This window comes from Garra rufa, chromosome 10 (assembly GCF_049309525.1).
Source record: "Garra rufa chromosome 10, GarRuf1.0, whole genome shotgun sequence".
In the NCBI taxonomy this organism is placed as follows: domain Eukaryota; kingdom Metazoa; phylum Chordata; class Actinopteri; order Cypriniformes; family Cyprinidae; genus Garra; species Garra rufa.
The window spans coordinates 46,694,114-46,709,827 of NC_133370.1; the positions used below are offsets into that span (position 1 = coordinate 46,694,114).

General features: G+C 35.3%; 1 protein-coding gene across 5 annotated transcripts in view; it reads right to left on the reverse strand.

Annotated features, from left to right (window-relative positions):
- Window positions 1-15,714, reverse strand: part of LOC141345017 (adhesion G protein-coupled receptor L2-like) — a 171,921-nt gene that overhangs the window by 131,397 nt on the left and 24,810 nt on the right. For all 5 annotated transcript variants that reach the window (XM_073849914.1, XM_073849911.1, XM_073849912.1 and 2 more), the window contains exon 2: window positions 2,580-2,783. In XM_073849914.1, coding sequence (XP_073706015.1) covers window positions 2,580-2,772 — 193 coding nt within the window. In that variant the 5' untranslated portion in view covers window positions 2,773-2,783. The remainder of the gene's footprint in view (window positions 1-2,579; window positions 2,784-15,714) is intronic.

Below are 15,714 nucleotides of genomic sequence, written 5' to 3' on the forward strand. Positions count from 1 at the left end.
ATGGTTTGTTAGGATAGGACAATATTTGGCTGAGATACATCTGTTTGAAAATCTGGAATCTGAGGATGCAAAAAAATCAAAAATACTGAGAAAATCACCTTTAAAGTTGTCCAAATTAGGTTCTTAACAATGCATGTTACAAATCAAAAATTACATGTTGATATGTTTACAGTAGGAATTTTACAAAAAATCTTCATGGAACATGAACTTTACTTAATTTCTTAATGATTTTTGGCATAAAAGAAAAATCTAAAATTTTGACCCATGCAATGTATTTTTGGCTATTGCTACAAATATACCCCCAGCGACTTAAGACTGGTTTTGTGGTCCAGGGTCACATATAGTAGTTAAACTGTATGTGGAACGAGTAGTATGTCCACATTAGCAGTGTTCATAAAACAATAGGATAACCTACACTGCAAAATATTATTTTCTTATTTGTGACCCTGGACCACAAAACAAGTATTAAGTAGCATGGGTATATTTGTAGCAATAGCCAAAATACATTGTATGGGTAAAAATTATACACTTTTCTTTTATGCCAAAAATCATTGTGTATTATGATCCATGAACATACATCAAAACTTAATTTTTGATTAGTAATATGCATTGCTAAAAACGTCATTTTGACAACTTTAACAGTGATTTTCTCAATATTTAGATTTTTTTTTTGCACCCTCTGATTACAGATTTTCAAATAGTTGTATCTCGGCCAAATATTTCATACTCATACATTAATGAAAAACTTATCTATTCAGCTTTTTTAGATTAATCTCAATACTCAATTCCAAATATGACTGGTTTTGTGGTTTGCCTTGTTTTCCAGTACAAATATCTAAACATTCTTGAATCTGGATATATTTACTTGAAAGGAGATGCTGCTTTTTCGTGCACCTATCAAGTTTGAGATTTTGGGCTTTTTGGTTTTTCATAGTGTTTTTTTCAGACTAGTGGAAAGAAAACATCCAAAAAAACAATGCTAAGTGTTTATTTATAGCACTTTGTCTATTTGTGTCAAGAGATTTCAATTGCAATACATATTTTAAAGGCTGTTTTCTCAAAATGAGTTTTTTCTTCTACACTAAGCAATAAATCTCAATCAATCAATCATTTTTATTCCTGTCTATATTCTGAAGGATTTTACAGAGGGATTTGTTCAAATATAATTTGCTCGATTTTATACAACATTTTATTCCTCAAAAAATTGTAAAAAAAAAAAAATACAGGTGGTTCCTGTCTGTTCTAAGTTTTTTCTGAATTAATACGTCAAAAAAAATTAAACAAGAACTGACATCCAGTGTTTAGATTTTTTGTACTAGAAATGCAAATTAGTGCATATTTCATTAAATAATGAAATATGTATTTGCATATTTAAACCTAACATTTTAGAAAACTTGTAGTACAAAGTTTGCAATTATCAAAGTAATCAATCAGCTGGGTAAGTAAGATGATAGCAATTAGTTAGTTTTTTTACCCTATTCACCTGCAGTGTCTCGCCTTAAGAAATTAAGTACCGTTTTCTGAAAAATGGATCAAAATGTAATGACACTATGAGACACACTGGACAGTTTATGATGAAAAAGTAAATGAGCTAGGGGTGTGCCATATTTATCTACTTATATAACATCAGTATTGTTGTTTTAATGATGTTTGAGTTGACATTAACTCACCTTGCAAAGAACAAACAAAAACACTTCATGGGTGTCTTTCACTGCAAGATGAAAACTTTTAAGAGTGTAGCTATAATATGACTTGTAAGAGTAAGAGTTCTAGTCTTTTATATGCCATGATAAGTTAAGTAATGTCACACAAGCAACAATGTTGTTTTTTCAAGTATTCAGAAAAACGTAATGTAAAAAATACATCTGTAAAAAATAAAACGGTAAAAGCGCAGCTCATTGCTGGTAAATTATCCATTAACATTACAGACATTTCCACTAACTCTACAACACAAGGCAATGCAGTTCAATGTATAAATAAAAGTAAAAATGAATAAATATGGAACAATCCTTTATCCTATAAACACATGCATATAGATCTTTTTTTCTAATAATGAATTACTAGAAATTGTTTACTTCATGCAAACATTTAACATACAAACGTTTACGTCAAACTTTGTTATAATGTGAGGATTCACGAGAGAGCAGAGCTCTGCTGTTTTGAGTGTTATTGAGTGGATTCTGACTAACTTAAACACCTCTGATTGCCAATGGAGTTCATGCGCTCAACAGACGTGTTTACAATGGCTATATTGCTCACAGCTGGTAAAACACAATGTAGAAACAGAAACCTTTGACGCTCTACAAAGCACAAACAGAAACAGGCATGCATAAGAGCATTTGAAAGCATCTGATCTGCATCTGTACTTGGTATTACAGAATAAATGGCATTACATTTCTACAATTTTTAGTACTGACTTGGTACCAAAGTACTGGTATATTTGACAACACTAGTCAAAAAATAATTGCAAACTAATACCAACATTAAAGGTTGACTTGATTGGTGTGCTAAGAAACTGTTGCACATTTACAAAACACAGTTCTAAAAAAAATGTCAGCAGTCAATAGAGATGGTCTTACCTTCAGAAGATTGTATAAAAATCACAGTTAACACAAGTCCATGCACCAAGGGACATTTCCACAGTGAAGTAGCCATTTTGGTTATTCTAGAGCGTCTCCAGATGCCAGACAACAGTTTAGATTGGAAAAAGGAACTAGACGGTACGCAGGCCACGCAGACATCAGCAATCTGCTGTTCTCCACCCTTCACCATTCATGCTCCATCTGAAAGCACAGAAATAATTAACATTGTGAATTGGGATCACCGAAACAGAAATCGTACGACATGAACACAAAGCTGTCCAATCTCAAAACACTCAGTAGCTACGTTTGGTGTAATGTAATGGGACTGATGGCTCAATCGTACTGAAAAGACTTCTTATAAACACCTCAATCGATCCGACTGGAAGAGGTGCTGTAGATATGAAATAATCCGGTCAAAAGGGAAAAGAAAAAAACAAGCAAAGAATGTAAACCTTTTCTCAATCCAATTCGAAAATACCTCAGATGGGTTATTTAGTGTTAACTCAACCAGAGGTTTTTGATTTTGTCAATATTTTTTCTAAAGAAAGATAAACATGTATAGGGAAGAAAGCCACAATATTAAATGTCACAGATGTATATTTACTGAGTAATCCAGTGTTTCATAGAGGGGGGTCAAAATGGCAAAGCCAAATCACATAGAGGATAAAATTACTTCAGAAAGATGACACTATCATCATGTTATTTTTACAAAGACTGCTAGGTCTGTTAGAAAAATCTGTTGACCTTAGCAATCTTGTTGCATTATACGCTTCAAAATTTGCATTCAATGTAACTCAATAAGTGTTAAAGATATTTTGATGCCCTTTTAGATTTGGGGTCTTAACAAACTTTCCTTTTGGCACCTCCATTTATAAGGCCATATATGGTTCAGATCCAAAGATATTGGGATGTAAATATGGCTCCATGAGTAAATTCTTAAATTGTACACATTTCCAGTGGTCAGTAACCAAATTTGGGTCACTTCGCATACAGATGCAAATTAGAAACGTATCTTGTTTCCCTCAATCAAAACAATTGGCAAAACAAAAGTGGGCATATGTATGGCACTGTCTCATTTTCCTAAATTTGTGTGCATGTAACTCAAGTAGTATTAAAGTTATCTTAATATCCTTTTAGATTCTAGTTCTTAATAAACTTCTATTTTGGAATGATCATTTTCAAGGTCCCATATGTGACCCTGGACCACAAAACCAGTCATAAGGTTAAATTTTAAAAAACTGAGCTATATACGTCATATGAAAGCTCAATAAATAAGCTTTCTATTGATGTATGGTTTGTTAGGATAGGACAATATTTGGCCAAGATACATCTATTTGAAAATCTGGAATCTGAGGATGCAAAAAATCAAAATACTGAGAAAATCACCTTTAAAGTTACAAAGTCAAAATTACATTTTGATAGGTTTACAGTAGGAATTTTACAACAAATCTTCATGGAACATGATCTTTACTTAATTTCCTAATGATTTTTGACATAAAAGAAAAATCAATAATTTTGACGCATATAATGTATTTTTGGCTATTGCTACAAATATACCCCAGCGACTTAAGACTGGTTTTGTGGTCCAGGGTCCCATATGGTTCAGGCCCAGAGATATGGAGATTGCAATGCGGCTCCATGTCCAGAATTATTTTAGTGGTCGAAAACCATATGTTGGTCACTTTGCATACAGCTGATGATTATTGTATTTAAATAGGAATGTCTAAAGAATAAATTATTTTGAAATGAGAATTGTAGCTTGTTTCCTTTTATCAACACAATTGCATAGAATTTGAAAATCCTGCCCCCTTGTCAACTTATTCTGCTACCCCTAACTTAACAGTTTCCTAATATTCTTAAAAGGGTTAGTTAACATGGAGTTGCAAAGTTACTTATGTAGTGAATCAGTGCCAATATGCATTCAAAGTCTGCCATCCAAACTGCTGCAGAGACGAGACGGCACAAAGCTAATCATAACCACCAAACGTATCCGAGCCATTTGAATTCCTCGCAGAATATTCTGTTTTAAAGCGCTTTGGAGGAGATCAAACATCTCAAGCAGTTAAACAGCCTCTGCATTATAAACAGCACCGACAACAAGAAGAGCTAACACTGATGCCACGAAGCAGCCTAAACGACTCACTCATCAAACCACGCTTCATAACCGTTGCTAAAAATGAGCACTGTTTAGATGCTGCAACAGTTTTATATTAAATCTAACAAGGAAATCTATTCGATTTATTTTAATACAACTGTGGCTGTCACAAGCTATTAAATGCAGCTTTGCCACGCTGTAAATGTAAACACTAGTGGAAAAAATGCACAAGCTCTTTGATCCTATCCTGACTTTTAGTTTCGATCGGAAATACATTAAAGGGCATCTATTAAATCCTTTTTTACAAGATGTAAAGTCCCAGATGAAGTCCCAGGTGTCCCCAGAATGTGTCTGTAAAGTTTTAGCTCAAAACACCCCACAGATCATTTATTATATCATTTTGAAAATGCCTGTTTTAAGTGGAAGCAGAAACTCTCTGCGCCCTTTTCCAGAATATGACTGTTTGGTTTTGATTATCATGTCTATTGCACTGAAATCATGTTTTAAAGCCGTATTATACTTCTGATATAGGGTTTTCTGAGCGCACACACATCCGAAGCACACACACAAAGAAAACAGTCGTTAAACGGCATGCAAATACTAAAAGTTCTCTTTCATGTCTTATTGTGCCTGAACTGTCAAATACACATAAGTTTATGTAAAAAACACAAATGAGTTATAAAAACTGTGAAGGTCATGGTGTTAGAACTGGTACACTGTTGTCGCCTGCAAAAACAAAATGGTGGCTCATCAGTGTTACCAACTTAGCGATTTTTATAGACCCCCTTAGCGACTTCAACCGGCTAATGAGGCTCGGTGGTCGGTCAAGAAATTTTTTAGTTTTCGCCATCCCTATGTAGTGGACCACGGATTCCAGGGCCCTGTTTATGGCGAGGGCCCCTCCCTGGCCACAATAGTGGACAAAGGTTTTCTACATTTTGATTGGATCTTGGTGGACTAACATAAGCAAACTGTCCAACGCCATCAGATAAGGATGTCAGGACAACTGCCAGACACCTCTTAGAGGGCAAGAAGAGACCTTTGGGACAAAACCCCTGGAAGGACAGAACTTCCTATTGGTCAAGATGCAGTTTCTACCCTTCACCCACCTTGAGACTGTTTTCTAAGGTTTGGTCCTGTGACGGTCATAAAAATTCCTTAGGATCTCCAGATACAGCACGCAGTGGGGGAAACAAAGAGAGATCACAAAGATCCATCCAAATCCATTCATAACTATGTTTTCAAACCTTGAACTGATGCGAACCATAACACACACATCTTATACTTATTCAGAGAAATAAGTATTCTCACTGACAGCGATGTGTAGTGCAACATCTTACACAAACTCAGCTGTTAATGGACAAATGAATGCATGCATGACAGTTCAATCTTTTCCCATCATGTTTGGACTTAATGTGTTCATTACATGACCAAATGTTTTCTGATTGTGTTTTGGAAAATGGGAAATGCACCAGTAAAACATTATTGACACCTTTTTTAACTTTGTGTTTGGACTATGCAAATGACTTCCACAAGAGGAAAGAAGGGTGGGCTACCCCATGTCCCCCGCTCTGATGGAACCAACCAATCACAGCATGGAAATGGAGAAGCACCAAATTGCAATCTCCTCCTCATCGGAAAGTTATAATAGGTACCTCTCCAAAAGACACTAAGAACTGAGTCTGAGTCCCGTCGGGGAAAGACATAACAGTTACACAAAGTTCTGAGTCTGCGGCCTGTGAAGGAAGAGACACTAACAGAGCAACAAAGTTCTGAGTCTGAGGCCCGGCAGGGTAAGACGTTAACAGATCAAACTTCGTCCTGAGTCTGCAGCCTGTGAAGGAAGAGACACTAACAGAGCAACAAAGTTCTGAGTCTAAGGCCCGGCAGGGTGAGACACTAACAGAGCACCAAAGTTCTGAGTCTCCAGCACGTCCAGGGGACGGTAACAGATCAAACTTCTTTCTGAGTCTGCGGCCCGTTACTGGGAAGGCAGCAACAGATACCTCCATTCTGAGTCTCCAGCTCCACAAGAGAGAGACACTAACAGACACAACCATTCTGAGCCTACTGTCCAGAGAGACAGAAACAGACGCTCCACGCTTCAAGTCTCCAGCTTTGAGGCAGCAGCAGATACGACCACGTTCTGTCTGTGAAGAAAGAGATATTTTCCACGTTCAGAGTCTTCGTCCAGCGAGGCAACAACAGATGCAGCACGTCCTAAGTCTCCATCCGAGAGAGACAAAGCGGATTGAACAAGTTCTGAGTCTCTAGCCCAGAGAGGCAGAAGACCAACAGACATTTGCAACAAGGTTGAGCTCCAGCAAGCAAACCTTCACTTCAGGTACCTTTGCTTGCGTGTTCCAAGCTAAGGGCCTTCAGCACCTACACCAGGGCCACATCTGCGTGTTCCAGATCTTAGGACCCTTTGGTGCTCCAGGAGAACAGCATCCTCCAGCGCTTCATGCTCAAGGCTGTCGAAACGGATTCCTGCTCCTTTTCCCACTGACTGCTCCCAGCACAACCAGTGGAAGAATTCACCGCTACCGGACTGCTCAATCAACCACAGAGAACGTAAATATCACTTCCAATCCTCTTCCAGAGACCTTGGCATTGTTGTGTACTATCAGTATATGATTTTTCTAATTTACATTAGATATTGTATAGCTGATTGCAGTTGATAACAAATAATAGCTCATTTATTTGTTTGATGCAAAATAAGGTTCTTCACCTTATTTGTTTCAGAGTAGCAACAGTTTATCTTTCCATAAGATAACATAGCTATGACATAGTAACACCCAACTGAATCACATTTTATGCATCTTATGCACTTTATTCCTTTTGCATTTATTGTATTCATTTAATAGTTGATTACTCTTGTCTATCATTTGTTAATAAATTTATTTTATTACACTTGTGTCTTCCTTGTGTTGATAATACAGTGAGAGGTTCTACAAGCTAGATATCCCACCAATCTTTCTTATGTGATGTACTCATTACCACACATTAAGTGACATGTGATCCAAGAATCATTACGTCATCTGTGACGCGAGTACCCATCACTACACTATTTCGCTTTTCTAGTGGGCGAAAGCAGAACTCACTTCATAATTGGCGTCCCTAGGTGGACCAAGTTAAAATGAGATGAGTCTCCTGTAAAATTCACTACACCTACCCCTTAGCGACTTTTTTTTTTTCTTTCAAAAAAAGCGCCTAGCGACAAATCTATATCGGCTTCTTGGACAAACCTTATTTATTTCATGAGAAAAAAAAAGACATTCTATTCTGTCTAACTTTATGTTACATGCAAGCATAGCCGAAATCACAGCACAGCTATTGTTATAATTGTATGTGTATTGTGTATTTGATTTCGTTAGACACTGTCGTGATTATGAATCAGGATTTTAGTGTAGATTAATATCTTCGAGAGTTGGTTATGTAGTCGTATGGGTCGCGTTTCAGTCACTATATTTATCCACTTGTCTGACAAAAGAAACCGTAAAATATATCAATATATCTATGAAATATATAAATGAAAACAGCTTTATTGAGAATTTGGCAGCATTAAATTGCAGTATGTGAGCACAGAGAAGCAAGACAATATGACGCACTGACATCATGAATATGCTAATTAGCGTATGACGTCATTTAGCAACATCTGGAGACATTTGAAACAGAGTTAAGCTACTTTCCATTGAAAAAGGTTGGCAAAACTGAGACGTGCAGATTAAGGGGCGGTATGTTATAATAAAAAACCCTTCCTATGTCACAGTGAAATTTGAGAAGCTTGTTTTTTTCCACATGATTGCAGAGAAAGGTTTACAGAAAAGTTACTAGGTTGTCCTTTTTCGCAATTTCTGGGTTGGTAGATAAAACCGATTATAGCACTTGAACATGGAAAAAGCAAGATTTTCATGACTTGTCATCTTTAAGGGGGGGGGGGTTCCAATGCTTTTTCATGCATGTTAAGTTATTTACAGTGTTAAAGAGTGATTCTCATGCTAAACATGGCTAAAGTTTAAAAAAATACACACTGAATACACACGTCCGGGTTCCTTACAAGTTTCGGAAAGTTTTTTTCGATCATGGCTCTTCATGACGTCCTGAAGGGTGGAACTCCTTGTATGGGCATTTCTCCCGGAAGAGCATGCGCACACATCAACCAGAGCAAGAGTGCACCCATCAACGTGCTTCATTCGGCTGCACTGCTGCACAGGACTTAACTCAAGAAGAATGCCTCTAAAGAAGTGTGGTTTTGGTTGTAAGGCAAAGATAACCCTGCTCAGATTCCCGAAGAACCCAGCGTTGTGTGAACAGTGGATGATGCAGTTTGTTTTTCCAGGGCAGAAACAGAGTTTTGCAAGTGTGTTTGTTGACGAACTTTATAAACAAGGTCCAGTTCGACGCTGGATTTGCACATTGTTTGATACTGACAGATGAAGTGGTCCCAGCTATAAAAGACCTCACTCATGATTCAAAACTGCAGATGGTAAGTGAAACAGAATTAAATGACTGCGTTTTTTGGCAATCGGCTCGCAAGTTCTCATCAATCTTTAGCTCCGCCCACGGCGCGCCTCCAGGAATCCGGCAGTTTTCCGAGAGAATCGTAAAGCTGTATCTTTTGTTGAAGGATGCTGTACTACACTATAGATACTTAAGATTAACATAAGATTGGGTGAAACTGTGTGCTATGCCCCCTTGAACACATCAAGGAAAACTGTGTTCACAAGAGAACAGTAGATGACTCTCAGATGACAAAGATAAATCAGCATGTAAAAACTGGGGATCTGAGCAATTATTTACATGTTTAGCATCAGTGATAGAGAAAAAAAAAACATTACCAGCCAAAAACAGATATGGTTTACAAAAATAAACCTTGTCAAATCACCTTGTCAACCAATAAAACAGAGGCAAACAAACAAAAGAGTACTGGAACTTGAACTTGTTTTACTTTACGTGAGATGAAAGCAACCATCTCATATCAACCAAAATGTTCAGAACTTCAACTGAGTGTGAAAAAGGCTGGAAGAGTGTAAATCAATCTCAATTACAAGCCAGACTTTAACAGAACTCGCAGCCAAAAGACTGTTGTGACTGAGTCGCCATTTCAGAAGAGGCTGCTTTACAGAAATGCCCTAATGCAACAGTATATTCACATAGAAAACACTTATTTTAAATTGCACTATTTCACAATATACTGTTTTGACTGTGTTTTTGACCAAATAAAGCGAGAGAGATTTCATCAGTCTTAATTATTACAAACTTTTGACTGCATGCTCTGTTGAACTTGGATCGGATCTTACTGTAGGCCTCAAAATAGCCTTCGATAACAACCCAACATTCATAACACAATCTTTTTTTTTTCCAGGATACAATGGATTTCAGTGTAAGTAACTCTGGACCTCTCAGTGGCGTTCACATATCCAGTCTACCTTTACATTCCACTGTGTTTATGAAGATTACAGACAGATCTCTCATATATCCCTCGGCTCACCCCGAGGTACATCATAATTACTGTGGCAACAGGTTCACTTGATAAACTACTAAAATCACCTCTCTTTTGTGTGTGTTTGCGTTTTCCTGTTATCTCACGGGAACAAACACATTCAGACTCTTTGCCCACTTTGGCAGAAGGCAATATCTGAGACCTCGGGGAGCCCGAGCTCATTATAACACAATGCCAAACACTGAAGACAGATGACATGTCACGCTCACTTTGTTCACAAATTCATTCCCACTGACATGCGCATGTGCACAAACACACAAACACCCACCCACGAACTAAATAATACTTTCATCTTTTGCAAAAAATACACAATGCACTGGCTCAGCACTTATAACGCAGGTAGGAATCCAGTGCAATGGTGCCTTTTGAAGTGTGCTTCATCAAAGCCCCCTCATCATCAAGTGCACTGATTATTTTATAATGAACCCAAATATAAACACTGTGCCATTTTCACAGCTCTACTGACGAGGGTGAAAAAACACAGAAAAAGTTTGAACAAAATGTTCCATACAGCCGACAAAATGTAATTATATTTCCTAACATGAAATGTTTTTGTAAATGCATTTAACATCTGACATTGGTGTAGAACAAAAACTATTTTGTGCAATGTCAAACTTGGCATGCAGAAGCAGTGTTGTTTGAGAAACCAAACACTTGTACTCAACTAAAACACATTAATTGTTAAATAATTAGCAAGGGCACATTGAACACCGAATAGCAAAACTGCAAATTCTGAAGCACCCAGAGATTAAAAGAGATGCTCCAGCCAAAAATTAATTCTCTCATAATTTCATCACCCACATGACTTTCTTTCTTGGAGAACACAAACTGAGATTGTTAAAGAGAATAATTCCGCTCTGTATGCCAATAATGAGAATATATTTGTTCCTCAAAGCTGACACTTCAGAAACCTCACAAAGACACAACAATAATCCATATGACCCCAGTTGATAAATCACTGTCTTCTAAAGCAAATCAGTAGGTGTGTGTGAGAAAATGCTATAAACTATTAATTCCTGGCAACGGTGATATGCAATTTTTTCCATACATACTTTTCATGATTCTCAAACTGGGGTTTGTGAAGGTAAGGAAGCCCATTTCTGCCACTGAATACAAAATAAAAAACGATTTTTTTTTTAATCAGAATTTTTAATTTTTCTACAATTTAACTTTTTTAATTTTTCAACAATTGTGAGATATACACTCAAAATTGTGAGTTATAAAGTTCAATTTTGAGGGGAAAAAGTTTATAGTTTATATCTCGCAATTCTGACTTTATAACTTTCAATTGCGAATTATCATCTCATAATTCTAACTCAATTTCTCAGAATTGCGAGTATATATCTTGTTATTCTGACTTCATTTCTCAGAATTGCGAGTTTATATCTTGTAACTGATTACATTGTAATCTGATTACATAATTTAAATACTTGGAATTAGATTATGTAATCAGATTACAATGTAATCAGAGAAATTAAGTCAGAATTATGACTTTATATCAAAATTCTGACTTTTTTCTCAATGGTGAGATATAAACTCACAACTGCCAATTATAAAGTCAAATTCTGAGGGGGAAAAAACTGCTGATATGTTCTCAGAATTGCGAGTTTATAGCTCACAATTCTAACTTAACTTGCACCTGTGTGTTATAAAGTTAGAATTGCAAAAAAAAAATTGAAACTCTGAAAAGAAAAAGTCCAAATTGTGAGTTTATATCTTGCAATTCTGACTTTATAACTTGTAACTGACTTAATTTCTTAGAATCGTGAGCTTATATCTCATTATTCTGACTTAATTTCTCAGAATTGCGTTTATATCTTATAATTCTGACCTTATCACTTGTATCACGCAATTGCTTGAAAAAAATTCTGAATTGTGAGTTTGTATCATGCAACTCTGAGAAATTAAGTCAGAATTATGACTTTATAAAAATGCTGACCTTTTTTTTCAATTGTGAGATATAAACTCACAATTGCAAATTATAAAGTCAAATTTTGAGGGGGAAAAACGACTGATGTGTTCTCAGAATTGCGAGTTTATAGCTCACAATTCTGACTTAACTTGCATCTGTGTGTTATAAAGTTAGAATTGCAACTCGCAACTGAGAAAAAAAAAAGTCTGACTTTATAACTTGCAATTGTGAGTTTATATCTCATAATTCTAATTTCATTTCTCAGAATTGTGAGTTTATATCTTGTAATTCTGAATTCATCACTTGTATCACGCAATTCCAGGGAAAAAAGTCAGAATTGTGACTTTTTATATACTTATATCTCACTTTATATCACAATTCTGACTTTTTCTAAATTGTGAGATATAAACTTGCAATACTGAGAACATATCAGTCCTTTTTTCCCCTCAAAATTTGACTCTATAATTACAATTGTAAGTATATATCTCACTATTCTGACTTAATAACTTGCACCTGTGTGTTATAAAGAGAAAATCAGAATTGCGAGTTTATATCTTGTAATTCTGATTTCATTTCTCGGTATTGAGATATAAACTCACAATACTGAGAAATGAAGTCAGAATTACAAGATATAAACTCGCAATTGGGGAAAAAAAAGTCAGAATTGTGAGATAAAAACTCGCAATTACCTTTTTTTTTTACATTTTTTATTAAGTGAAGGAACTGCAGGGGGTTTGTGAGTTTAAAGAAAAGCTAATAATTACTTAAATCATACAAATGCTAAAATAAAAATTTTTTACAATTACAATACAAACTAAAATGCTTAAAAATATCAAATATTTTTATTCCGGATATTATTCTGGATTAGCTGCACATCATGTGACCATATGCATTATATGTAATCACGTAATCAATAAAAAAAAAAAAGTAACTGTAGTCTAATTACAAGTACTTAATTTTCAGAATATGATTATGTAATCAGTTACTACCCAGCTCATGTAATCTCATAAAATTTGTGCTTGTGTTCATCTGAAGAAAGCAAGACTTGTATATCTGAAACGGAATGTGTGCGAGTGACTGATGACAGAAATCATTGTAGGTGGAGTATGCCTTTAAGAATTAATTTTTGCTACATCTCTGCAAATACGCTTAATTAGGCGAATCAAGACCTAATCATATAAAATTAATCAGCCTTATCTCTGACTGTGCATTCATGTAGGAAACCATTTAGCACACTGCATTATGGGATTAGGATTTCCCGAAATAAGAACGAATCTACAAGCGGGAAGCGTTTTAGGTAGCTTCAGTGATCTGCGATCACGAACGTTACCTGTTGAAAAAAAATCCCTCCTCCTGCTGAGACGGAAGGCGCTGATGCTGGCAGACCGGCGGCGTGGAGGAGTCAGGGATAAAGCGTGAGCGTCTGCGCTGTCTGCTCAACATGCTTTATTTCTCTTCATCATCGCGCTCAAACCCTCACACCGCTGAGAAACAAGCTCACTGTATGTCTAGGAGCTTAGTCGCAGGAGCCGACCATTATCATCCCTATAAACACCATTTTGTTTGGCAGATTTCAGACTGGATTTGTTCTGACTTGAAATAAAAGGATTAAATGATTAGCTTTAGAGAGCTTTGCACCATTCCTGACTGAGGCCTGATTTTTTTTTTTTTTTGCACAGAGGAGACATTTAGAATTCACTTCCATACTCATGAAATATATCAAACACGAACCCAGCAGACAAAATACTGACAGTTTTAGTTTTTTGATAAATTAAGCTATTTTTCCTACGTTTCTAGGATCTAAGGAAAATTCAGGGGGAAAAACTGGGGTTAAATATGATCGGATATAAGATTTAACATTTCATCTTAAAGTAATAATAAACTAGTAAAGAATTACTTCTAAAATTAGTGCCCTGTAAAAGGTACATTCTATTGTATTTTTTTTTTCTCCAAATTCTGCTTTCATCCATTTAATTTTTTCTAGATTCTGTTTTTTTTTTCTTTTGTAATTGTTTTTAAGACTGTTAAACAGGTAAATTAAATTTCATTAATCAAAAACCACCTATATTTTCCCTTTGATCCCTTTTTTACCCTAAAACTTCACTTTATTTTTTTCCCCAAATTCTGTGTCTTCTATTTTATTTTTGCAGTTCCATCTTAATGGTTTAATTAGAGTTTAATTATAAAAACGTAATTTAGTCCTGTGAATTCAAAGCTAAATTTTAGCACATTAATTATCATACATACCATTGTTATGCAAAATTAATACGTTGAAAACAAGTAAAAAAAAAAAGTTCTGGGAGGGGGAAAACTGATTGGGCATAAGATTAAATTTTTCATGTTAAAGTAATAATAAACCATTATTATTAAAGAATTGCTTCTAAAATGTGTGCCCTGTAAAAGTTACATTTTCTAAATTCAGCTTTTATCCATTAAAATCTTTCTAGATTGTCTTTTTTTTTCCTTTTGTAATTTTTCTGGACTTAAACAGGTCAATTACATTTCATTAATCAAAAAGCACTTATATTTTACTTAGCAATTTACCAACTTAATTTTTCAGAAGTTTAACAACTTTCCAAAACTTCACTTTACTTTTTTTTTTTCACAAATTCTGTGTCTTCTGTTTTAATTTTTGCGATACCATCTTAATTGTTTAACAACAGTTTAATTATAAAAATGTAATTTATTCCTGTGATTTCAAAGCTCAATTTTAGCACATTTATTATTACACATAATATTTTTATGCAGAATTATGTTCAAAACAGCCGAGTAGATTTTGTTCAGGTTTCTTTGATGAATAGAAAGTTCAAAAATCGTTTGTAATATTATAAATTTCCTTATCATCACTTTGTATCAAATTTAAAGCATCTTTGCTAAATAAAAGTATTTTTCCAAAGTTTCTAGGATCTAAGGAAAATTCTGGGAGGGGGGAAACTGAGGTTATGATTGGACATAAGATTTAATTTTTCATGTTTAAGTAATAATAAACTATTATTATTAAAGAATTACTTCTAAAATTAGTGCCCTGTAAAAGTTACATTTTTTATCCATTTAAATTTTTCTACATTCATTTTTTTTTCCCTTTTGTTCCTTTTTTTATGGACTATTAAACGGGTCAATTACATTTCATTAATCAAAAAGCACTTATATTCTCCTTAGCAATGTACCAACTTAATTTGTCAAGAGTTTAACAACAGCTTTTTTTCCAAACCTTCACTTAATTTTTTTCACAAATTTTGTGTCTTCTGTTTTAATTTTTGCAGTTCCATCTTAATGGTTTAATTACAGTTTAATAATGAAAAAAATGCCTAATCAATTACATTAACAGCTACTTAGTTTATTACTTTTTAATAATATTAGGGTCCTGTGAGCAGGGCGTCGTAGTTGGGGGAAAAGGGGGAATAAATTACCAGGGCCCCAAGTGTGGGGAGGGCCCCCGAGGGTCAACCCCCCCCCGGAACGTAGTACAGCGGGGGCCCCTTAGCCGAGTCAGTGCACAGGGCCCAGAACGACGCAGCGACGCCCCTGCCTGTGAGATGTCTCTTTTTTCTTAAAGTTTGTGTTTGTTTATGATTTAATAAAAATGTATTAATCAAAAATGGTGATAATCAAACAAAGT